The 23,870-nt window shown below is 40.6% G+C and overlaps 1 protein-coding gene across 1 annotated transcript in view; it reads left to right on the forward strand.

Annotated features, from left to right (window-relative positions):
* The window catches only part of LOC135540448 (lysine-specific demethylase phf2-like), a 226,971-nt gene that overhangs the window by 165,165 nt on the left and 37,936 nt on the right, over positions 1 to 23,870 (forward strand). The window contains exons 16-17 of the mRNA XM_064967078.1: positions 14,445 to 14,608; positions 15,697 to 15,764. Coding sequence (XP_064823150.1) covers positions 14,445 to 14,608; positions 15,697 to 15,764 — 232 coding nt within the window. The remainder of the gene's footprint in view (positions 1 to 14,444; positions 14,609 to 15,696; positions 15,765 to 23,870) is intronic.

Here is a 23,870-nt window from a genome sequence, read left to right on the forward strand (position 1 = left end):
CTAGTAGGAGACTGTTCTCTGAGTCATAAAGCACATTCTAGTAGGAGACTGTTCTCTGAGTCATAAAGCACATTCTAGTAGGAGACTGTTCTCTGAGTCATAAAGCACCTTCTAGTAGGAGACTGTTCTCTGAGTAATAAAGCACCTTCTTGATGAAGACTCTTCTCTGAGTCATAAAGCACCTTCTTGATGAAGACTCTTCTTTGAGTCATAAAGCATCTTCTAGTAGGCGACTGTTCTCTGAGTCATAAAGCACATTCTAGTAGGAGACTGTTCTTTGAGTCATAAAGCATCTTCTAGTAGGAGACTGTTCTCTGAGTCATAAAGCACCTTCTTGATGAAGACTCTTCTTTGAGTCATAAAGCATCTTCTAGTAGGAGACTGTTCTCTGAGTCATAAAGCACATTCTAGTAGGAGACTGTTCTCTGAGTCATAAAGCACCTTCTAGATGGAGACACTTCGTGAGTCATAAAACATATTCTAGTGGGAGACTTCCTTAAGTCATAAAGCACCTTCTAGTTGGAGACTCTTCTCTGATTCATAAAGCAACTTCTAGTAGGACTGTTCTGAGTCATAAAGCACATTCTAGTAGGAGACTTTCTCTGAGTCATAAAGCACCTTCTAGTAGGAGACTGTTCTCTGAGTCATAAAGCACATTCTAGTAGGAGACGGTTCTCTGAGTCATAAAGGATCTTCTAGTAGGAGACTGTTCTCTGAGTCATTAAGCACCTTCTAGATGGAGACTGCTCTGAGTCACAAAGCACCTTCTAGATGGAGACTGCTCTGAGTCACAAAGCACCTTCTAGATGGAGACTGCTCTGAGTCACAAAGCACCTTCTAGATGGACTCTTCTCTGATTCATAAAGCAACTTCTAGTAGGAGACTGTTCTCAGTGTCATAAAGCACATTCTAGTAGGAGACTGTTCTCTGAGTCATAAAGCACCTTCTAGTAGGAGACTGTTCTCTGAGTAATAAAGCACATTCTCGTAGGAGACTGTTCTCTGAGTCATAAAGCACCTTCTTGATGAAGACTCTTCTCTGAGTCATAAAGCACCTTCTTGATGAAGACTCTTCTTTGAGTCATAAAGCATCTTCTAGTAGGCGACTGTTCTCTGAGTCATAAAGCACATTCTAGTAGGAGACTGTTCTCTGAGTCATAAAGCATCTTCTTGTAGGAGACTGTTCTCTGAGTCATAAAGCACCTTCTTGATGAAGACTCTTCTTTGAGTCATAAAGCATCTTCTAGTAGGAGACTGTTCTCTGAGTCATAAAGCACATTCTAGTAGGAGACTGTTCTCTGAGTCATAAAGCACATTCTAGATGGAGACTCTTCGTGAGTCATAAAGCATCTTCTAGTAGGAGACTGTTCTCAGTGTCATAAAGCACATTCTAGTAGGAGACTGTTCTCTGAGTCATAAAGCACATTCTAGTAGGAGACTGTTCTCTGAGTCATAAAGCACCTTCTAGTAGGAGACTGTTCTCTGAGTCATAAAGCACATTCTAGTAGGAGACTGTTCTCTGAGTCATAAAGCACCTTCTAGTAGGAGGCTGTTCTCTGAGTCATAAAGCACCTTCTAGTATGAGACTGTTCTGAGTCATAAAACACATTCTATTAGGAGACTGTTCTCTGAGTCATAAAGCACATTCTAGTAGGAGACCGTTCTCTGAGTCATAAAGCATCTTCTAGTAGGAGACTGTTCTCTGAGTCATAAAGCACCTTCTAGTAGGAGACTGTTCTCTGAGTCATAAAGCACCTTCTAGTAGGAGACTGTTCTCTGAGTAATAAAGCACATTCTCGTAGGAGACTGTTCTCTGAGTCATAAAGCATCTTCTAGTAGGAGACTGTTCTCTGAGTCATAAAGCATCTTCTAGTAGGAGACTGTTCTCTGAGTCATAAAGCACCTTCTAGTAGGAGACTGTTCTGAGTCATAAAACACATTCTAGTAGGAGACTGTTCTCTGAGTCATAAAGCACATTCTAGTAGGAGACCGTTCTCTGAGTCATAAAGCAGCTTCTAGTAGGAGACTGTTCTCTGAGTCATAAAGCACCTTCTTGATGAAGACTCTTCTTTGAGTCATAAAGCATCTTCTAGTAGGAGACTGTTTTCTGAGTCATAAAGCACATTCTAGTAGGAGACTGTTCTCTGAGTCATAAAGCACATTCTAGATGGAGACTCTTCGTGAGTCATAAAGCATCTTCTAGTAGGAGACTGTTCTCAGTGTCATAAAGCACATTCTAGTAGGAGACTGTTCTCTGAGTCATAAAGCACATTCTAGTAGGAGACTGTTCTCTGAGTCATAAAGCAGCTTCTAGTAGGAGACTGTTCTCTGAGTCATAAAGCACCTTCTTGATGAAGACTCTTCTTTGAGTCATAAAGCATCTTCTAGTAGGAGACTGTTCTCTGAGTCATAAAACATCTTCTAGTAGGAGACTGTTCTCTGAGTCATAAAGCACCTTCTAGTAGGAGACTGTTCTGAGTCATGAAACACATTCTAGTAGGAGACTGTTCTCTGAGTCATAAAGCACATTCTAGTAGGAGACCGTTCTCTGAGTCATAAAGCATCTTCTAGTAGGAGACTGTTCTCTGAGTCATAAAGCACCTTCTAGTAGGAGACTGTTCTCTGAGTCATAAAGCACATTCTAGTAGGAGACTGTTCTCTGAGTCATAAAGCACCTTCTAGTAGGAGACTGTTCTCTGAGTAATAAAGCACCTTCTTGATGAAGACTCTTCTCTGAGTCATATAGCACCTTCTTGATGAAGACTCTTCTTTGAGTCATAAAGCATCTTCTAGTAGGCGACTGTTCTCTGAGTCATAAAGCACATTCTAGTAGGAGACTGTTCTTTGAGTCATAAAGCATCTTCTAGTAGGAGACTGTTCTCTGAGTCATAAAGCACCTTCTTGATGAAGACTCTTCTTTGAGTCATAAAGCATCTTCTAGTAGGAGACTGTTCTCTGAGTCATAAAGCACATTCTAGTAGGAGACTGTTCTCTGAGTCATAAAGCACCTTCTAGATGGAGACACTTCGTGAGTCATAAAACATATTCTAGTGGGAGACTTCCTTAAGTCATAAAGCACCTTCTAGTTGGAGACTCTTCTCTGATTCATAAAGCAACTTCTAGTAGGACTGTTCTGAGTCATAAAGCACATTCTAGTAGGAGACTTTCTCTGAGTCATAAAGCACCTTCTAGTAGGAGACTGTTCTCTGAGTCATAAAGCACATTCTAGTAGGAGACGGTTCTCTGAGTCATAAAGGATCTTCTAGTAGGAGACTGTTCTCTGAGTCATTAAGCACCTTCTAGATGGAGACTGCTCTGAGTCACAAAGCACCTTCTAGATGGAGACTGCTCTGAGTCACTAAGCACCTTCTAGATGGAGACTGCTCTGAGTCACAAAGCACCTTCTAGATGGACTCTTCTCTGATTCATAAAGCAACTTCTAGTAGGAGACTGTTCTCAGTGTCATAAAGCACATTCTAGTAGGAGACTGTTCTCTGAGTCATAAAGCACCTTCTAGTAGGAGACTGTTCTCTGAGTAATAAAGCACATTCTCGTAGGAGACTGTTCTCTGAGTCATAAAGCACCTTCTTGATGAAGACTCTTCTCTGAGTCATAAAGCACCTTCTTGATGAAGACTCTTCTTTGAGTCATAAAGCATCTTCTAGTAGGCGACTGTTCTCTGAGTCATAAAGCACATTCTAGTAGGAGACTGTTCTCTGAGTCATAAAGCATCTTCTTGTAGGAGACTGTTCTCTGAGTCATAAAGCACCTTCTTGATGAAGACTCTTCTTTGAGTCATAAAGCATCTTCTAGTAGGAGACTGTTCTCTGAGTCATAAAGCACATTCTAGTAGGAGACTGTTCTCTGAGTCATAAAGCACATTCTAGATGGAGACTCTTCGTGAGTCATAAAGCATCTTCTAGTAGGAGACTGTTCTCAGTGTCATAAAGCACATTCTAGTAGGAGACTGTTCTCTGAGTCATAAAGCACATTCTAGTAGGAGACTGTTCTCTGAGTCAAAAAGCACCTTCTAGTAGGAGACTGTTCTCTGAGTCATAAAGCACATTCTAGTAGGAGACTGTTCTCTGAGTCATAAAGCACATTCTAGTAGGAGACTGTTCTCTGAGTCATAAAGCACCTTCTAGTAGGAGACTGTTCTGAGTCATAAAACACATTCTATTAGGAGACTGTTCTCTGAGTCATAAAGCACATTCTAGTAGGAGACCGTTCTCTGAGTCATAAAGCATCTTCTAGTAGGAGACTGTTCTCTGAGTCATAAAGCACCTTCTAGTAGGAGACTGTTCTCTGAGTCATAAAGCACATTCTAGTAGGAGACTGTTCTCTGAGTCATAAAGCACCTTCTAGTAGGAGACTGTTCTCTGAGTAATAAAGCACATTCTCGTAGGAGACTGTTCTCTGAGTCCTAAAGCACCTTCTTGATGAAGACTCTTCTCTGAGTCATAAAGCACCTTCTTGATGAAGACTCTTCTTTGAGTCATAAAGCATCTTCTAGTAGGAGACTGTTCTCTGTGTCATAAAGCACATTCTAGTAGGAGACTGTTCTTTGAGTCATAAAGCATCTTCTAGTAGGAGACTGTTCTCTGAGTCATAAAGCACCTTCTAGATGGAGACTCTTCGTGAGTCATAAAACATATTCTAGTGGGAGACTTCCTTAAGTCATAAAGCACCTTCTAGTTGGAGTCTATTTTGTGAGTCATAAAGCATCTTCTATCTGGAGACTGTTCTGAGTCATAAAGCACATTCTAGTAGGAGACTTTCTCTGAGTCATAAAGCACCTTCTAGTAGGAGACTGTTCTCTGAGTCATAAAGCACATTCTAGTAGGAGACGGTTCTCTGAGTCATAAAGGATCTTCTAGTAGGAGACTGTTCTCTGAGTCATTAAGCACCTTCTAGATGGAGACTGTTCTGAGTCACAAAGCACCTTCTAGATTGAGACTGCTCTGAGTCACTAAGCACCTTCTAGATTGAGACTGCTCTGAGTCACAAAGCACCTTCTAGATGGACTCTTCTCTGATTCATAAAGCATCTTCTAGTAGGAGACTGTTCTCTGAGTCATAAAGCACATTCTAGTAGGAGACTGTTCTCTGAGTCATAAAGCACATTCTAGTAGGAGACTGTTCTCTGAGTCATAAAGCACCTTCTAGTAGGAGACTGTTCTCTGAGTCATAAAGCATCTTCTAGTAGGAGACTGTTCTCTGAGTCATAAAGCATCTTCTAGTAGGAGACTGTTCTCTGAGTCATAAAGCACCTTCTAGTAGGAGACTGTTCTCTGAGTCATAAAGCATCTTCTAGTAGGAGACTGTTCTCTGAGTAATAAAGCACATTCTCGTAGGAGACTGTTGTCTGAGTCATAAAGCACCTTCTTGATGAAGACTCTTCTCTGAGTCATAAAGCACCTTCTTGATGAAGACTGTTCTCTGAGTCATAAAGCATCTTCTAGTAGGCGACAGTTCTCTGAGTCATAAAGCACATTCTAGTAGGAGACTGTTCTCTGAGTCATAAAGCATCTTCTTGTAGGAGACTGTTCTCTGAGTCATAAAGCACCTTCTTGATGAAGACTCTTCTTTGAGTCATAAAGCATCTTCTAGTAGGAGACTGTTCTCTGAGTCATAAAGCACATTCTAGTAGGAGACTGTTCTCTGAGTCATAAAGCACATTCTAGTAGGAGACTGTTCTCTGAGTCATAAAGCACATTCTAGTAGGAGACTGTTCTCTGAGTCATAAAGCACCTTCTAGTAGGAGACTGTTCTCTGAGTCATAAAGCATCTTCTAGTAGGAGACTGTTCTCTGATTCACAAAGCACCTTCTAGATGGACTCTTCTCTGATTCATAAAGCAACTTCTAGTAGGAGACTGTTCTCAGTGTCATAAAGCACATTCTAGTAGGAGACTGTTCTCTGAGTCATAAAGCATCTTCTAGTAGGAGACTGTTCTCTGAGTCATAAAGCATCTTCTAGTAGGAGACTGTTCTCTGAGTCATAAAGCACCTTCTAGTAGGAGACTGTTCTCTGAGTCATAAAGCACATTCTAGTAGGAGACCGTTCTTTGAGTCATAAAGCATCTTCTAGTAGGAGACTGTTCTCTGAGTCATAAAGCACATTCTAGTAGGAGACTGTTCTCTGAGTCATAAAGCACCTTCTAGATGAAGACTCTTCGTGAGTCATAAAACATATTCTAGTGGGATACTTCCTTAAGTCATAAAGCACCTTCTAGTTGGAGTCTATTTTGTGAGTCATAAAGCATCTTCTATCTGGAGACTGCTCTGAGTCATAAAGCACCTTCTAGATGGAGAATGCTCTGAGTCACAAAGCACATTCTAGTAGGAGACGGTTCTCTGAGTCATAAAGGATCTTCTAGTAGGAGACTGTTCTCTGAGTCATTAAGCACCTTCTAGTAGGAGACTGTTCTCAGTGTCATAAAGCACATTCTAGTGGGAGACTGTTCTCTGAGTCAAAAAGCACCTTCTAGTAGGAGACTGTTCTCTGAGTCATAAACCACATTCTAGTAGGAGACTGTTCTCTGAGTCATAAAGCATCTTCTAGTAGGAGACTGTTCTCTGAGTCATAAAGCATCTTCTAGTAGGAGACTGTTCTCTGAGTCATAAAGCACCTTCTAGTAGAAGACTGTTCTGAGTCATAAAACACATTCTAGTAGGAGACTGTTCTCTGAGTCATAAAGCACATTCTAGTAGGAGACCGTTCTCTGAGTCATAAAGCAGCTTCTAGTAGGAGACTGTTCTCTGAGTCATAAAGCACATTCTAGTAGGAGACCGTTCTTTGAGTCATAAAGCATCTTCTAGTAGGAGACTGTTCTCTGAGTCATAAAGCACATTCTAGTAGGAGACTGTTCTCTGAGTCATAAAGCACCTTCTAGATGGAGACTCTTCGTGAGTCATAAAACATATTCTAGTGGGAGACTTCCTTAAGGCATAAAGCACCTTCTAGTTGGAGTCTATTTTGTGAGTCATAAAGCATCTTCTATCTGGAGTCTGCTCTAAGTCATAAAGCATCTTCTAGTTGGAGACTCTTCTCTGATTCATAAAGCAACTTCTAGTAGGACTGTTCTGAGTCATAAAGCACATTCTAGTAGGAGACTGTTCTCTGAGTCATAAAGCACATTCTAGTAGGAGACGGTTCTCTGAGTCATAAAGCACCTTCTAGTAGGAGACTGTTCTGAGTCATTAAGCACCTTCTAGATGGAGACTGCTCTGAGTCACAAAGCACCTTCTAGATGGACTCTTCTCTGATTCATAAAGCGACTTCTAGTAGGAGACTGTTCTCAGTGTCATAAAGCACATTCTAGTAGAAGACTGTTCTCTGAGTCAAAAAGCACCTTCTAGTAGGAGACTGTTCTCTGAGTCATAAAGCACCTTCTAGTAGGAGACTGTTCTCTGAGTAATAAAGCACATTCTCGTAGGAGACTGTTCTCTGAGTCATAAAGCACCTTCTTGATGAAGACTCTTCTCTGAGTCATAAAGCACCTTCTTGATGAAGACTCTTCTTTGAGTCATAAAGCATCTTCTAGTAGGCGACTGTTCTCTGAGTCATAAAGCACATTCTAGTAGGAGACTGTTCTCTGAGTCATAAAGCACCTTCTTGATGAAGACTCTTCTTTGAGTCATAAAGCATCTTCTAGTAGGAGACTGTTCTCTGAGTCATAAAGCACATTCTAGATGGAGACTCTTCGTGAGTCATAAAGCATCTTCTAGTAGGAGACTGTTCTCAGTGTCATAAAGCACATTCTAGTAGGAGACTGTTCTCTGAGTCATAAAGCACATTCTAGTAGGAGACTGTTCTCTGAGTCAAAAAGCACATTCTAGTAGGAGACTGTTCTCTGAGTCATAAAGCACATTCTAGTAGGAGACTGTTCTCTGAGTCATAAAGCATCTTCTAGTAGGAGACTGTTCTCTGAGTCATAAAGCATCTTCTAGTAGGAGACTGTTCTCTGAGTCATAAAGCACCTTCTAGTAGGAGACTGTTCTGAGTCATAAAACACATTCTAGTAGGAGACTGTTCTCTGAGTCATAAAGCACATTCTAGTAGGAGACCGTTCTCTGAGTCATAAAGCATCTTCTAGTAGGAGACTGTTCTCTGAGTCATAAAGCACCTTCTAGTAGGAGACTGTTCTCTGAGTCATAAAGCACATTCTAGTAGGAGACTGTTCTCTGAGTCATAAAGCACCTTCTAGTAGGAGACTGTTCTCTGAGTAATAAAGCACATTCTCGTAGGAGACTGTTCTCTGAGTCATAAAGCACCTTCTAGATGGAGACTGCTCTGAGTCACAAAGCACCTTCTAGATGGACTCTTCTCTGATTCATAAAGCAACTTCTAGTAGGAGACTGTTCTCAGTGTCATAAAGCACATTCTAGTAGGAGACTGTTCTCTGAGTCATAAAGCACATTCTAGTAGGAGACTGTTCTCTGAGTCAAAAAGCACCTTCTAGTAGGAGACTGTTCTCTGAGTCATAAAGCACATTCTAGTAGGAGACTGTTCTCTGAGTCATAAAGCACCTTCTAGTATGAGACTGTTCTCTGAGTAATAAAGCACATTCTCGTAGGAGACTGTTCTCTGAGTCATAAAGCACCTTCTTGATGAAGACTCTTCTCTGAGTCATAAAGCACCTTCTTGATGAAGACTCTTCTTTGAGTCATAAAGCATCTTCTAGTAGGAGACTGTTCTCTGAGTCATAAAGCACCTTCTTGATGAAGACTCTTCTTTGAGTCATAAAGCATCTTCTAGTAGGAGACTGTTCTCTGAGTCATAAAGCACATTCTAGTAGGAGACTGTTCTCTGAGTCAAAAAGCACCTTCTAGTAGGAGACTGTTCTCTGAGTCACAAAGCACCTTCTAGATGGACTCTTCTCTGATTCATAAAGCGACTTCTAGTAGGAGACTGTTCTCAGTGTCATAAAGCACATTCTAGTAGAAGACTGTTCTCTGAGTCAAAAAGCACCTTCTAGTAGGAGACTGTTCTCTGAGTCATAAAGCACCTTCTAGTAGGAGACTGTTCTCTGAGTAATAAAGCACATTCTCGTAGGAGACTGTTCTCTGAGTCATAAAGCACCTTCTTGATGAAGACTCTTCTCTGAGTCATAAAGCACCTTCTTGATGAAGACTCTTCTTTGAGTCATAAAGCATCTTCTAGTAGGCGACTGTTCTCTGAGTCATAAAGCACATTCTAGTAGGAGACTGTTCTCTGAGTCATAAAGCACCTTCTTGATGAAGACTCTTCTTTGAGTCATAAAGCATCTTCTAGTAGGAGACTGTTCTCTGAGTCATAAAGCACATTCTAGATGGAGACTCTTCGTGAGTCATAAAGCATCTTCTAGTAGGAGACTGTTCTCAGTGTCATAAAGCACATTCTAGTAGGAGACTGTTCTCTGAGTCATAAAGCACATTCTAGTAGGAGACTGTTCTCTGAGTCAAAAAGCACCTTCTAGTAGGAGACTGTTCTCCGAGTCATAAAGCACATTCTAGTAGGAGACTGTTCTCTGAGTCATAAAGCATCTTCTAGTAGGAGACTGTTCTCTGAGTCATAAAGCATCTTCTAGTAGGAGACTGTTCTCTGAGTCATAAAGCACCTTCTAGTAGGAGACTGTTCTGAGTCATAAAACACATTCTAGTAGGAGACTGTTCTCTGAGTCATAAAGCACATTCTAGTAGGAGACCGTTCTCTGAGTCATAAAGCATCTTCTAGTAGGAGACTGTTCTCTGAGTCATAAAGCACCTTCTAGTAGGAGACTGTTCTCTGAGTCATAAAGCACATTCTAGTAGGAGACTGTTCTCTGAGTCATAAAGCACCTTCTAGTAGGAGACTGTTCTCTGAGTAATAAAGCACATTCTCGTAGGAGACTGTTCTCTGAGTCATAAAGCACCTTCTAGATGGAGACTGCTCTGAGTCACAAAGCACCTTCTAGATGGACTCTTCTCTGATTCATAAAGCAACTTCTAGTAGGAGACTGTTCTCAGTGTCATAAAGCACATTCTAGTAGGAGACTGTTCTCTGAGTCATAAAGCACATTCTAGTAGGAGACTGTTCTCTGAGTCAAAAAGCACCTTCTAGTAGGAGACTGTTCTCTGAGTCATAAAGCACATTCTAGTAGGAGACTGTTCTCTGAGTCATAAAGCACCTTCTAGTATGAGACTGTTCTCTGAGTAATAAAGCACATTCTCGTAGGAGACTGTTCTCTGAGTCATAAAGCACCTTCTTGATGAAGACTCTTCTCTGAGTCATAAAGCACCTTCTAGTAGGAGGCTGTTCTCTGAGTCATAAAGCACCTTCTAGTATGAGACTGTTCTCTGAGTCATAAAGCACATTCTAGTAGGAGACTGTTCTCTGAGTCATAAAGCATCTTCTAGTAGGAGACTGTTCTCTGAGGCATAAAGCATCTTCTAGTAGGAGACTGTTCTCTGAGTCATAAAGCACCTTCTAGTAGGAGACTGTTCTGAGTCATAAAACACATTCTAGTAGGAGACTGTTCTCTGAGTCATAAAGCACATTCTAGTAGGAGACTGTTCTCTGAGTCATAAAGCACATTCTAGTAGGAGACCGTTCTTTGAGTCATAAAGCATCTTCTAGTAGGAGACTGTTCTCTGAGTCATAAAGCACATTCTAGTAGGAGACTGTTCTCTGAGTCATAAAGCACCTTCTAGATGGAGACTCTTCGTGAGTCATAAAACATATTCTAGTGGGAGACTTCCTTAAGTCATAAAGCACCTTCTAGTTGGAGTCTATTTTGTGAGTCATAAAGCATCTTCTATCTGGAGACTGCTCTGAGTCATAAAGCATCTTCTAGTTGGAGACTCTTCTCTGATTCATAAAGCAACTTCTAGTAGGACTGTTCTGAGTCATAAAGCACATTCTAGTAGGAGACTTTCTCTGAGTCATAAAGCACCTTCTAGTAGGAGACTGTTCTTTGAGTCAGAAAGCATCTTCTAGTAGGCGACTGTTCTCTGAGTCATAAAGCACATTCTAGTAGGAGACTGTTCTCTGAGTCATAAAGCACCTTCTTGATGAAGACTCTTCTTTGAGTCATAAAGCATCTTCTAGTAGGAGACTGTTCTCTGAGTCATAAAGCACATTCTAGATGGAGACTCTTCGTGAGTCATAAAGCATCTTCTAGTAGGAGACTGTTCTCAGTGTCATAAAGCACATTCTAGTAGGAGACTGTTCTCTGAGTCATAAAGCACATTCTAGTAGGAGACTGTTCTCTGAGTCAAAAGCACCTTCTAGTAGGAGACTGTTCTCTGAGTCATAAAGCACATTCTAGTAGGAGACTGTTCTCTGAGTCATAAAGCATCTTCTAGTAGGAGACTGTTCTCTGAGTCATAAAGCATCTTCTATTAGGAGACTGTTCTCTGAGTCATAAAGCACCTTCTAGTAGGAGACTGTTCTGAGTCATAAAACACATTCTAGTAGGAGACTGTTCTCTGAGTCATAAAGCACATTCTAGTAGGAGACCGTTCTCTGAGTCATAAAGCATCTTCTAGTCTGTTCTCTGAGTCATAAAGCACCTTCTAGTAGGAGACTGTTCTCTGAGTCATAAAGCACATTCTAGTAGGAGACTGTTCTCTGAGTCATAAAGCACCTTCTAGTAGGAGACTGTTCTCTGAGTAATAAAGCACATTCTCGTAGGAGACTGTTCTCTGAGTCATAAAGCACCTTCTAGATGGAGACTGCTCTGAGTCACAAAGCACCTTCTAGATGGACTCTTCTCTGATTCATAAAGCAACTTCTAGTAGGAGACTGTTCTCAGTGTCATAAAGCACATTCTAGTAGGAGACTGTTCTCTGAGTCATAAAGCACATTCTAGTAGGAGACTGTTCTCTGAGTCAAAAAGCACCTTCTAGTAGGAGACTGTTCTCTGAGTCATAAAGCACCTTCTAGTAGGAGACTGTTCTCTGAGTAATAAAGCACATTCTCGTAGGAGACTGTTCTCTGAGTCATAAAGCACCTTCTTGATGAAGACTCTTCTCTGAGTCATAAAGCACCTTCTTGATGAAGACTCTTCTTTGAGTCATAAAGCATCTTCTAGTAGGAGACTGTTCTCTGAGTCATAAAGCACCTTCTTGATGAAGACTCTTCTTTGAGTCATAAAGCATCTTCTAGTAGGAGACTGTTCTCTGAGTCATAAAGCACATTCTAGTAGGAGACTGTTCTCTGAGTCATAAAGCACCTTCTAGTAGGAGACTGTTCTCTGAGTCATAAAGCACATTCTAGTAGGAGACTGTTCTCTGAGTCATAAAGCATCTTCTAGTAGGAGACTGTTCTCTGAGTCATAAAGCATCTTCTAGTAGGAGACTGTTCTCTGAGTCACAAAGCACCTTCTAGATGGACTCTTCTCTGATTCATAAAGCAATTTCTAGTAGGAGACTGTTCTCAGTGTCATAAAGCACATTCTAGTGGGAGACTGTTCTCTGAGTCAAAAGCACCTTCTAGTAGGAGACTGTTCTCTGAGTCATAAAGCACATTCTAGTAGGAGACTGTTCTCTGAGTCATAAAGCATCTTCTAGTAGGAGACTGTTCTCTGAGTCATAAAGCATCTTCTAGTAGGAGACTGTTCTCTGAGTCATAAAGCACCTTCTAGTAGGAGACTGTTCTGAGTCATAAAACACATTCTAGTAGGAGACTGTTCTCTGAGTCATAAAGCACATTCTAGTAGGAGACCGTTCTCTGAGTCATAAAGCAGCTTCTAGTAGGAGACTGTTCTCTGAGTCATAAAGCACATTCTAGTAGGAGACCGTTCTTTGAGTCATAAAGCATCTTCTAGTAGGAGACTGTTCTCTGAGTCATAAAGCACATTCTAGTAGGAGACTGTTCTCTGAGTCATAAAGCACCTTCTAGATGGAGACTCTTCGTGAGTCATAAAACATCTTCTAGTGGGAGACTTCTTTAAGTCATAAAGCACCTTCTTATTGAAGACCATTTTCTGAGTCATAAAGGACCTTCTAGTTGGAGTCTATTTTCTGAGTCATAAAGCATCTTCTAGTTGGAGACTCTTCTCTGATTCATAAAGCAACTTCTAGTAGGACTGTTCTGAGTCATAAAGCACATTCTAGTAGGAGACTGTTCTCTGAGTCATAAAGCACCTTCTAGTAGGAGACTGTTCTCTGAGTCATAAAGCACATTCTAGTAGTAGACGGTTCTCTGAGTCATAAAGCATCTTCTAGTAGGAGACTGTTCTCTGAGTCATTAAGCACCTTCTAGATGGAGACTGCTCTGAGTCACAAAGCACCTTCTAGATGGAGACTCTTCTCTGATTCATAAAGCACATTCTAGTAGGAGACTGTTCTCTGAGTCATAAAGCACATTCTAGTAGGAGACTGTTCTCAGTGTCATAAAGCACATTCTAGTAGGAGACTGTTCTCTGAGTCATAAAGCACATTCTAGATGGAGACTCTTCGTGAGTCATAAAGCATCTTCTAGTAGGAGACTGTTCTCAGTGTCATAAAGCACATTCTAGTAGGAGACTGTTCTCTGAGTCATAAAGCACATTCTAGGAGACTGTAGGAGACTGTTCTCTGAGTCATAAAGCACCTTCTAGTAGGAGACTGTTCTCTGAGTCATAAAGCATCTTCTAGTAGGAGACTGTTCTCTGAGTCATAAAGCATCTTCTAGTAGGAGACTGTTCTCTGAGTCATAAAGCACATTCTAGTAGGAGACTGTTCTCTGAGTCATAAAGCACATTCTAGTAGGAGACTGTTCTCTGAGTCATAAAGCACCTTCTAGTAGGAGACTGTTCTCTGAGTAATAAAGCACATTCTCGTAGGAGACTGTTCTCTGAGTCATAAAGCACCTTCTTGATGAAGACTGTTCTCTGAGTCATAAAGCATCTTCTAGTAGGCGACAGTTCTCTGAGTCATAAAGCACATTCTAGTAGGAGACTGTTCTCTGAGTCATAAAGCATCTTCTTGTAGGAGACTGTTCTCTGAGTCATAAAGCACCTTCTTGATGAAGACTCTTCTTTGAGTCATAAAGCATCTTCTAGTAGGAGACTGTTCTCTGAGTCATAAAGCACATTCTAGTAGGAGACTGCTCTGTGTCGTAAAGTATGTTTCCAATTATAGACACTAGTGCGTCTGTCTGCTCACTCAAACCCTTGTCATTTTCTTGTCTTATGTTGCACCTTCTCCACATTTTCCAGGAATATTCTTATGATGTTACTAAGTGTATCCAGTGTATTTTCATATTTCGTTATAAACGAATGTGGAGAAAAGTACAGTAAATGTAAAATGCACATAAAATCCACAGTGTAGTGTTTTGCATTCAGTCTTGGGCCATTGAATAGTTGTGTCCTCAACTTTGGTCTAATCATTTTCCCATTATCTTGCTTCCATGGTTATGCTTTTCATATTTATTCTGGAAGGAAATGTTCAAGTTCCCACCAGTGTAAAGGGTTAATCTGTGTATGTTTCTCTCTCTCTCAGTTCTAAGCTGAAGCCCCAGACTAACTCCAGTGTGTTCAGCTCGTTACAAAACCTAAAAGAGGACAAGGCCAAGCCGGTGAGAGACGAGTATGAGTACGTGTCAGACGAAGGAGAGCTGAAGATTGATGAGTTCCCCATCAGGAGGAAAAAGAGAGACTTATCCTGTGAGTTTTCTGTTTGAAAGTAAATATTACCGTCAGGTAAAATGCCCCACAATTGGCAGCTCAGTGGCTCCAAATACTGCGAATGTTGGCAATTGTTTACCTGAGTGCCCTGGAACATTACCTCAGGACTTGGTGACACACTACCCCCTGTGGTTTACCACCTGTCCCTGGTCAATCTCGACCTAGAGAATATCTACTTTCTATTTGAAAGTCAAGTTATGCTAATTTATATATTGGCAAAAGATTATATCACACCACTACATAGTTCAGCCAAGAAAAGCTATATCACAGTTTCTAGCTTTGTATTACATACTTTTTCCACATTTTGTTACTTTACAGCCTTATTTTAAAAACAATTCCTCAGCAATCTACACACAATACCCCATAATGACGAAGCGAAAACAGAAATACCTTATTTACATAAGTATTCAGAGCTTTTGCTATGAGACTCAAAATTGAGCTCAGGTGCATCCTGTTTCCATTGATCATCCTTCGTACAGCCAAGACAACACAGGGGTGGCTTCGGGACAAGTCTCTGAATGTCCTTGGTCCTTGAGTGGCCCAGCCAGAGCCCGGACTTGAACCCAATCGAACATCTCTGGAGAGACCTGAAAATAGCTGTGCAGTGACGCTCCCCATCCAACCTCACAGAGCTTGAGAGGATCTGCAGAGAAGAATGGGAGAAACTCCCCAAATACAGGTGTGCCAAGCTTGTATGGTCATACCCAAGAAGACTCAAGGCTGTAATCACTGCCAAAGGTGCTTCAACAAAGTACAGAGTAAAGGATCTGAATACTTATGTAAATTAGATATTTCAGTTCTCATTTAAATTAGAAAACAGTTTAATCCATTTCAGAATAAGGCTGTAACAACAAAATGTGGAAAAAGTCAAGGGGTCTGAATACTTTCCAAAGGCACTGTATATATTTCTTTGTCACAATACTGCAGTAAATAAATCTATTAAAGTTCACCTTAGGTTTATTGAGATTGTGAAAGAGTAGTCCTGTCGTCTGATTGGCAAGTTGTTGATTTGACACTCTCTTGTGATTGGATAGTTGTTGATTGACTCTCTCTTCTCTCCCTGCCAGTCCTGTCAAACATCAAAGAAGCAATCCAGCCATCCAAGAAGCCAAAGCTCATCCCCTCTGATGTCAAGGTATGTAAGCTCCTCTCCCAAGGTATGACCTATACTCAAAGTAAAGACCAGTATTATAATGTCTAACATTCTGTTCACTCAGACCCTTTTCACACTAAATCAAATAAAATAAAATGTTAATGGTCACATACACATATTTAGCAGATGTTATTGCAGGTGTAGCAAAATGCAGTAATACCTAACAATTCAAACAATACACACAGCTAAAAGTAAAATAATGGATTTAAGAAATATATACATATTAAGACGAGCAATGTCGGAGTGGCATTGACTAGAATACAGTAGAATACAGTATATGCTATACATATGAATTGAGTAAAGCAGTATGTAAACATTATTAAAGTTACCAGTGTTCCATTATTAAAGTGACCAGTGATTCCATGTCTATGTATATATTTTGCAGCAGCCTCTATGGTTCAGGGTTGAGTAACCGGGTGGAAGCCGGCTTGTGATGGCTATTTAACAGTCTGATAGCCTTGACATAGAAGCTGTTTTTCAGTCTCTCGGTTCCAGCTTTGATGCACCTGTACTGGCCTCGCCTTCTGGATGCTCTCCCGTCGGTTTCTGTACAGCACTTTGAGATATCAGCTGATGTAAGAAGGGCTATATAAATCCATTTCATTTGATTTATTGGGATGAACAGGCCGACAGGATACTCTAAATTGTGCAAAAGTTTGGATTTTAGGGGCCAATCCAAATTTCTTCAGCCTCCTGAGGTTTAAGAGGTGTTATTGTGCCTTTTTCACCACACTGTCTGTGTGGGTGGACCATTTCAGTTTGTCAGTGATGTGTACACAGAGGAACTTGAAGCTTTCCACCTTCTCCACTGTTGTCCCGTCGATGTGAATAGGGGCGTGCTCAGTCTGCTGTTTCCTAAAGTCCACGATCAGCTCCTTCGTCTTCTTGACGTTGAAAGGGATGTTATTTTCTTGGCACCACTCCACTAGAAGGGCCCTAACCTCCTCCCTGTAGGCTGTCTCGTCGTTGTTGGTGATCAGGCCCACTACTGTTTTGTCATCTGCAAACTTTATGATTGAGTTGGAGGCGTGCATGGCCACACAGTCATGGGTGAACAGGGAGTACAGGAGGGGGCTGAGCACGCACCCTTGTGGGGCCCCTGTGTTTAGGATCAGTGAAGTGGATGTCTTGTTTTCTACCTTCACCACCTGGAGGGGCTGCCCGCCAGGGGTTCAGACCCAGGGCTCCGAACTTAATGATGAGCTTGGAGGGTACTATGGTGTTGAAGGCTGACGTGTAGTCAATGAACAGCTGTTACGTTCCCCAGTTTCTGTGTTGTTGTGGGTTTCTTACATAGGTATTCCTCTTGTCCAGATGGGATAGGACGGTGTGTAGTGTGATGGCGATTGCATCGTCTTTGGATCTATTTGGGCGGAATGTAAATTGAAGTGAGTCTAGGGTGTCAGGTAAGGTAGAGGTGATATGATCCTTGACTTGTCTCTCAAAGCACTTCATGATGACAGAAGTGAGTGCTACGGTGCAATAGTCATTTAGTTCAGTTACCTTAGCTTCCTTGGGTACAGGAACAATGGTGGACATCTTGAAGCAAGTGAGGACAGCAGACTGGGATATTGAGAGATTGAATATTTCTCTAAACACACCAGCCAGCTGGTCTGCACATGCTCTGAGGACGCGGCTATGGATTTTGCCTGTCTGATTGCCTTACGGAGGGAATAACTACACTGTTTGAATTCAACCATATTCCCACATTGCCATGGTTAACACTATGAACCTGTTACACAATGGACTTGATAGTAACACTATGAACCTGTTAACACTATGGACCTGATATTAACACTATTACCCTGATAATAACACTATGAACGTAATATTAACACTATGAACCTGATATGAACACTAAGAACCTGTTAACACTATGAACCTAATTGCAACACTAAGAACCTGTTAACACTATGAACCTAATTGCAACACTATGAAGCTGTTAACACTATGAACCTGATATTAACACTATGGACCTGATAGTAACACTATGAGCCTGATATAACACTATGAACCTGATATTAACACTATGAACCTGTTATGAACACTATGAACCAGATAACACTGTGAACCTCATAACACTATTCTGCTGACCTGAACTGAACCGTACTGTGCTGGCTCGGATATTTTCCTTTCACATCGTCTTTTCCAGCACAGTTCCAGACACTGTGTTGGATGTGAAACCAGGCCAGTCCAGCTCTGCACTGCTCGGCTCAGTAGTGGTAGATGGCGCTGACAGACATGGCAGCTCTGCTTCTAGCTCTTAAGCAATTTTGCAGTATTTTGTTTATTTGTTTGTTATTTCTTACACTATTAGCCAACATTTTTTGTGTTATTACATGGAGCCTGAAATAACTTTTGGATTTGAGTACGACGAAAACTCACCAGCATTACGAGCAGGAATACGACATTCCGAATTGGATAATTAGTTCTTACCCCCCAGTGCAATTGAACTTATCCCAGAGGCTGTTCCAAGACGCTGCCGGCAGAGGAGAGGTATTCGGAGTGGACTTCTAGTCCGCCTCAGGAGGCGTGCACACTATCCACCCCTTCCAAGTGTACTAACTAATGTTCAATTTCTGGCCAATAACGTAGACGAGCTCAGGGCGAGGATCTCCTTCCAGAGAGACATCAGGGATTGTAACATACTCTGTTTCACGGAGTCATGGCTCTCTCTGGATATACTGTCCCCGTCCATACAGCCAGCTGGGTTCTCAGTACATCACACAGACAGGAATAAAGAACTCTCCAGAAAGAAGAAAGGCGGTGGTGTATGTTTCATGATTAACTACTCATGGCGTGATAACATACAGGAACTCAAGTCCTTTTGTTCACATGACCTAGAATACCTAACAATCAAATGCAGACCGTATTACCTGCCAAGAGAATTATCTTCGGTTATATTCACAGCCGTGTATATTCCTACTCAAGCCGATAACACGATAGCAGTCAAGGAACTACACTGGATTTGTTCAAACTGGAACCCATAGAGTTGAAGTTGGAAGTTTACATACACCTTAGCCAAATACATTTAAACTCAGTTTTTCACAATTCCTGACATTTAATCCTAGTAAAAAATCCCTGTTTTAGGGGAAAATTCCCTGTTAATTAGGATTACCACTTTATTTTAGGAATGTGAAATGTCAGAATAATAGTAGATTTATTTGATTTATTTCAGCTTTTATTTCTTTCATCACATTCCCAGTGGGTCAGTCAATTTAGTGTATGTAAACTTCTGACCCACTGGAATTGTGATACAATGAGTTATAAGTGAAATAATCTGTCTGTAACAATTGTTGGGAAAATGACTTGTGTCATACATTAAGTAGATGTCCTAACCGACTTTCCAAAACTATAGTTTGTTAACAAGAAATATGTGGAGTGGTTGAAAAACTAGTTAAATGACTCCAACCTAAGTGTATGTAAACTTCCGACTTCAACTGTAGATGGCCGGGCAGGGTGGTTGTGGAGCCAGAGACAGCAGGGGTTCCAACTGTAGAACCCAGTTCCTACATTTGAATAAAGATATTGATTAGGGTGGGTGTGGAGGCGGTATTATTTGTATCTGGGGATTTTAACAAAGCCAACTTGAGGAAAACGCTACTGAAGTTCTATTAACACATTGACTGTAGTACTCATGCTGGAAAAACACTTGACCACTGCTACTCCCCCTTCCGGGATGCCAACAAGGCCCTCCCCTGCCCTCCCTTCTGGCAAATCAGATCACAATTCCATTTTGCTCTTCACTTCCTATAGGCAGAAACTCAAACAGGAAGTACTCATGCTAAGGTCAAGTCAACGGTGGTCTGACCAATCGGAATCTATGCTTCAAGATTGTTTTGATCACGTGATATGTTACAGGTAGCCTTGGAGAATAACGTATACACGGACACGAAGACTGAGTTCATCAGGAAGTGTTTAGGGGATGTTGCTCCCACTGTGACTATTAATACCTACCCAAACCAGGAACCGAGGATAGACAGCAGCATTCGTGCAAAACTGGAAGTGAGAACCACCGCATTTAACAGGTCCATAGTGTTGACAGGTCCATAGTGTTGACAGGCCCATAGTGTTATCAGGTTCATAGTGTTAACAGGTTCATAGTGTTAACAGGTTCATAGTGTTAATAACAGGTCCATAGTGTTAACAGGTCCATAGTGTTATCAGGTTCATAGTGTTATCAGGTCCATAGTGTTATCAGGTCCATAGTGTTATCAGGTTCATAGTGTTACTAACAGGTCCATAGTGTTACTATCAGGTCCATAGTGTTATCAGGTCCATAGTGTTATCAGGTCCATAGTGTTAACAGGTCCATAGTGTTATCAGGGTCATAGTGTTCATATCAGGTTCATAGTGTTAATATCAGGTTCATAGTGTTACAGGGTCCATAGTGTTACTATCAGGTCCATAGTGTTAATATCAGGTTCATAGTGTTAATATCAGGTCCATAGTGTAAACAGGTTCACAGTGTTATCAGGTCCATAGTGTTAACAGGTCCATAGTGTTAACAGGTCCATAGTGTTATCAGGTTCATAGTGTTAATAACAGGTCCATAGTGCTGACAGGTCCATAGTGTTGACAGGTCCATAGTGTTGACAGGTCCATAGTGTTGACAGGTCCATAGTGTTATCAGGTCCATAGTGTTAATATCTGGTTCATAGTGTTAATATCAGGTTCATAGTGTTACTATCAAGTCCATAGTGTTAACAGGTCCATAGTGTTACTATCAGGTTCATAGTGTTAACAGGTCCATAGTGTTATCAGGTTCATAGTGTTAATATCAGGTCCATAGTGTTAACAGGTCCATAGTGTTATCAGGTCCATAGTGTTAACAGGTCCATAGTGTTGACAGGTCCATAGTGTTAACAGGTCCATAGTGTTATCAGGTTCATAGTGTTAATATCAGGTCCATAGTGTTAATATCAGGTTCATAGTGTTAATATCAGGTCCATAGTGTTAATATCAGGTTCATAGTGTTAACAGGTCCATAGTGTTATCAGGTCCATAGTGTTATCAGGTCCATAGTGTTAACAGGTCCATAGTGTTAACAGGTCCATAGTGTTGACAGGTCCATAGTGTTGACAGGTCCATAGTGTTAACAGGTTCATAGTGTTAATATCAGGTTCATAGTGTTAATATCAGGTCCATAGTGTTATCAGGTTCATAGTGTTAATATCAGGTTCATAGTGTTGACAGGTTCATAGTGTTAATATCAGGTTCATAGTGTTAATATCATGTCCATAGTGTTATCAGGTTCATAGTGTTAATATCAGGTCCATAGTGTTATCAGGTCCATAGTGTTTATCAGGTTCATAGTGTTAATATCAGGTCCATAGTGTTAACAGGTCCATAGTGTTAATATCAGGTCCATAGTGTTGACAGGTCCATAGTGTTATCAGGTTCATAGTGTTAATATCAGGTCCATAGTGTTATCAGGTCCATAGTGTTAATATCAGGTCCATAGTGTTAACAGGTCCATAGTGTTAACAGGTCCATAGTTTTGACAGGTCCATAGTGTTGACAGGTCCATAGTGTTATCAGGTTCATAGTGTTAATATCAGGTCCATAGTGTTAATAACAGGTCTATAGTGTTAATATCAGGTCCATAGTGTTAATATCAGGTTCATAGTGTTAATATCAGGTCCATAGTGTTAATATCAGGTTCATAGTGTTGATATCAGGTCCATAGTGTTAATATCAGGTTCATAGTGTTAATATCAGGTCCATAGTGTTAATATCAGATCCATAGTGTTATCGGCTTCATAGTGTTAATATCAGGTCCATAGTGTTAACAGGCCCATAGTGTTATTAGGTTCATAGTGTTAATATCAGGTCCATAGTGTTAATGTCAGGTCCATAGTGTTATACAGGTCCATAGTGTTATCAGGTCCATAGTGTTATACAGGTCCATAGTGTTAATATCAGGTCCATAGTGTTAATATCAGGTCCATAGTGTTAAACAGGTCCATAGTGTTAATAACAGGTTCATAGTGTTAATATCAGGTCCATAGTGTTAATATCAGGTCCATAGTGTTAATATCAGGTCCATAGTGTTAATATCAGGTTCATAGTGTTAATATCAGGTTCATAGTGTTAATATCAGGTCCATAGTGTTAGTATCAGGTCCATAGTGTTATCAGGTCCATAGTGTTACTATCAGGTTCATAGTGTTAATATCAGGTCCATAGTGTTAATATCAGGTTCATAGTGTTAATATCAGGTCCATAGTGTTAGTATCAGGTCCATAGTGTTATCAGGTCCATAGTGTTACTATCAGGTCCATAGTGTTACTATCAGGTCCATAGTGTAAACAGGTCCATAGTGTTAATATCAGGTCCATAGTGTTAACAGGTCCATAGTGTTATCAGGTTCATAGTGTTAATATCAGGTTCATAGTGTTAATATCAGGTTCATAGTGTTAATATCAGGTCCATAGTGTTAATATCAGGTCCATAGTGTTGACAGGTCCATAGTGTTAACAGGTCCATAGTGTTAACAGGTCCATAGTGTAAATATCAGGTCCATAGTGTTAACATCAGGTCCATAGTGTTAATAACAAGTTCATAGTGTTAATATCAGGTCCACAGTGTTAATATCAGGTTCATAGTGTTAATATCAGGTTTATAGTGTTAATAACAAGTTCATAGTGTTATCAGGTTCATAGTGTTAATATCAGGTTCATAGTGTTAATATCAGGTCCATAGTGTTAACAGGTCCATAGTGTTAACAGGTCCATAGTGTTAATATCAGGTCCATAGTGTTAACAGGTCCATAGTGTTAACAGGTCCATAGTGTTATCAGGTCCATAGTGTTAACAGGTCCATAGTGTTAATATCAGGTTAACACCATAGTGTTATACAGGTCTGGATGAGTGTAGGGTTAATATCAGGTCCATAGTGTTAATATGCAGGTCCATAGTGTTGACAGGTCCATAGTGTTAGGATATCAGGTCCATAGTGTTAATATCAGGTCCATAGTGTTAATATCAGGTCCATAGTGTTAATATCAGGTCCATAGATGTTCCATAGTGTTATCAGGTCCATAGTGTTTATCAGGTTCATAGTGTTAATATCAGGTCCATAGTGTTATCAGGTCCATAGTGTTATCAGGTTCATAGTGTTATATCAGGTCCATAGTGTTAACAGGTTCATAGTGTTATCAGGTTCATAGTGTTAATATCAGGTCCATAGTGTTATCGTCTGCATAGTGTTACTATCAGAGTCCATGTGAGGTTATCAGAGCCATAGTGTATAGCAGAATAGGAGAGTGTTAATATCAGGTCCCTGGGGGACACCAGTGTTAATATCAGGTCCATAGTGTTATCAGGTCCATAGTGTTATCAGGTTCATAGTGTTAATATCAGGTCCATAGTGTTAATATCAGGTCTATAGTGTTAATATCAGGTTCATAGTGTTAACAGGTTCATAGTGTTATCAGGTTCATAGTGTTAATATCAGGTCCATAGTGTTATCGGCTTCATAGTGTTACTATCAGGTCCATAGTGTTATCAGGGTCATGAGTGTTAATATCAGGTCCATAGTGTTATCAGGTTCATAGTGTTACTATCAGGTCCATAGTGTTGACATCGGAGGATCATAGTTTTTTCAGGGGTGCATAGTGTTAATATCGGGTTCTTTAGTGTTGATCAGGTCGGACCGTTAAATGCAGTGTAAGTTATCAGGTTTATAGTGTTATCAGGGTCATAGTGTTAATATCAAAAGGTTCATAGTGTTAATATCAGGTTCATAGTGTTACTATCAGGTTCATAGTGTTACCAGGCTATATCAGGTCCATAGTGTTAATATCAGGTTCATAGTGTTAATATAGGTCCATACACAGGGTCATAGTGTTAATATCAGGTTCATAGTGTTAATATCAAGGTTCAAAGTGTTAATATCAGGTCCATAGTGTTAATATCAGGTCCATAGTGTTAACAGGTCCATACAATATCAGGTCCATAGTGTTAATATCAGGTCCATAGTGGACAGGGGAGTGTTATCAGGTCCATAGAGTTGATATCAGGTCCATAGTGTTAGGTATGGGAAAGTGTTAATATCAGGTCCATAGTGTTAATATCAGTTGTCCATA

Source organism: Oncorhynchus masou, chromosome 5, assembly GCF_036934945.1.
Source record: "Oncorhynchus masou masou isolate Uvic2021 chromosome 5, UVic_Omas_1.1, whole genome shotgun sequence".
Classification (NCBI taxonomy): domain Eukaryota; kingdom Metazoa; phylum Chordata; class Actinopteri; order Salmoniformes; family Salmonidae; genus Oncorhynchus; species Oncorhynchus masou.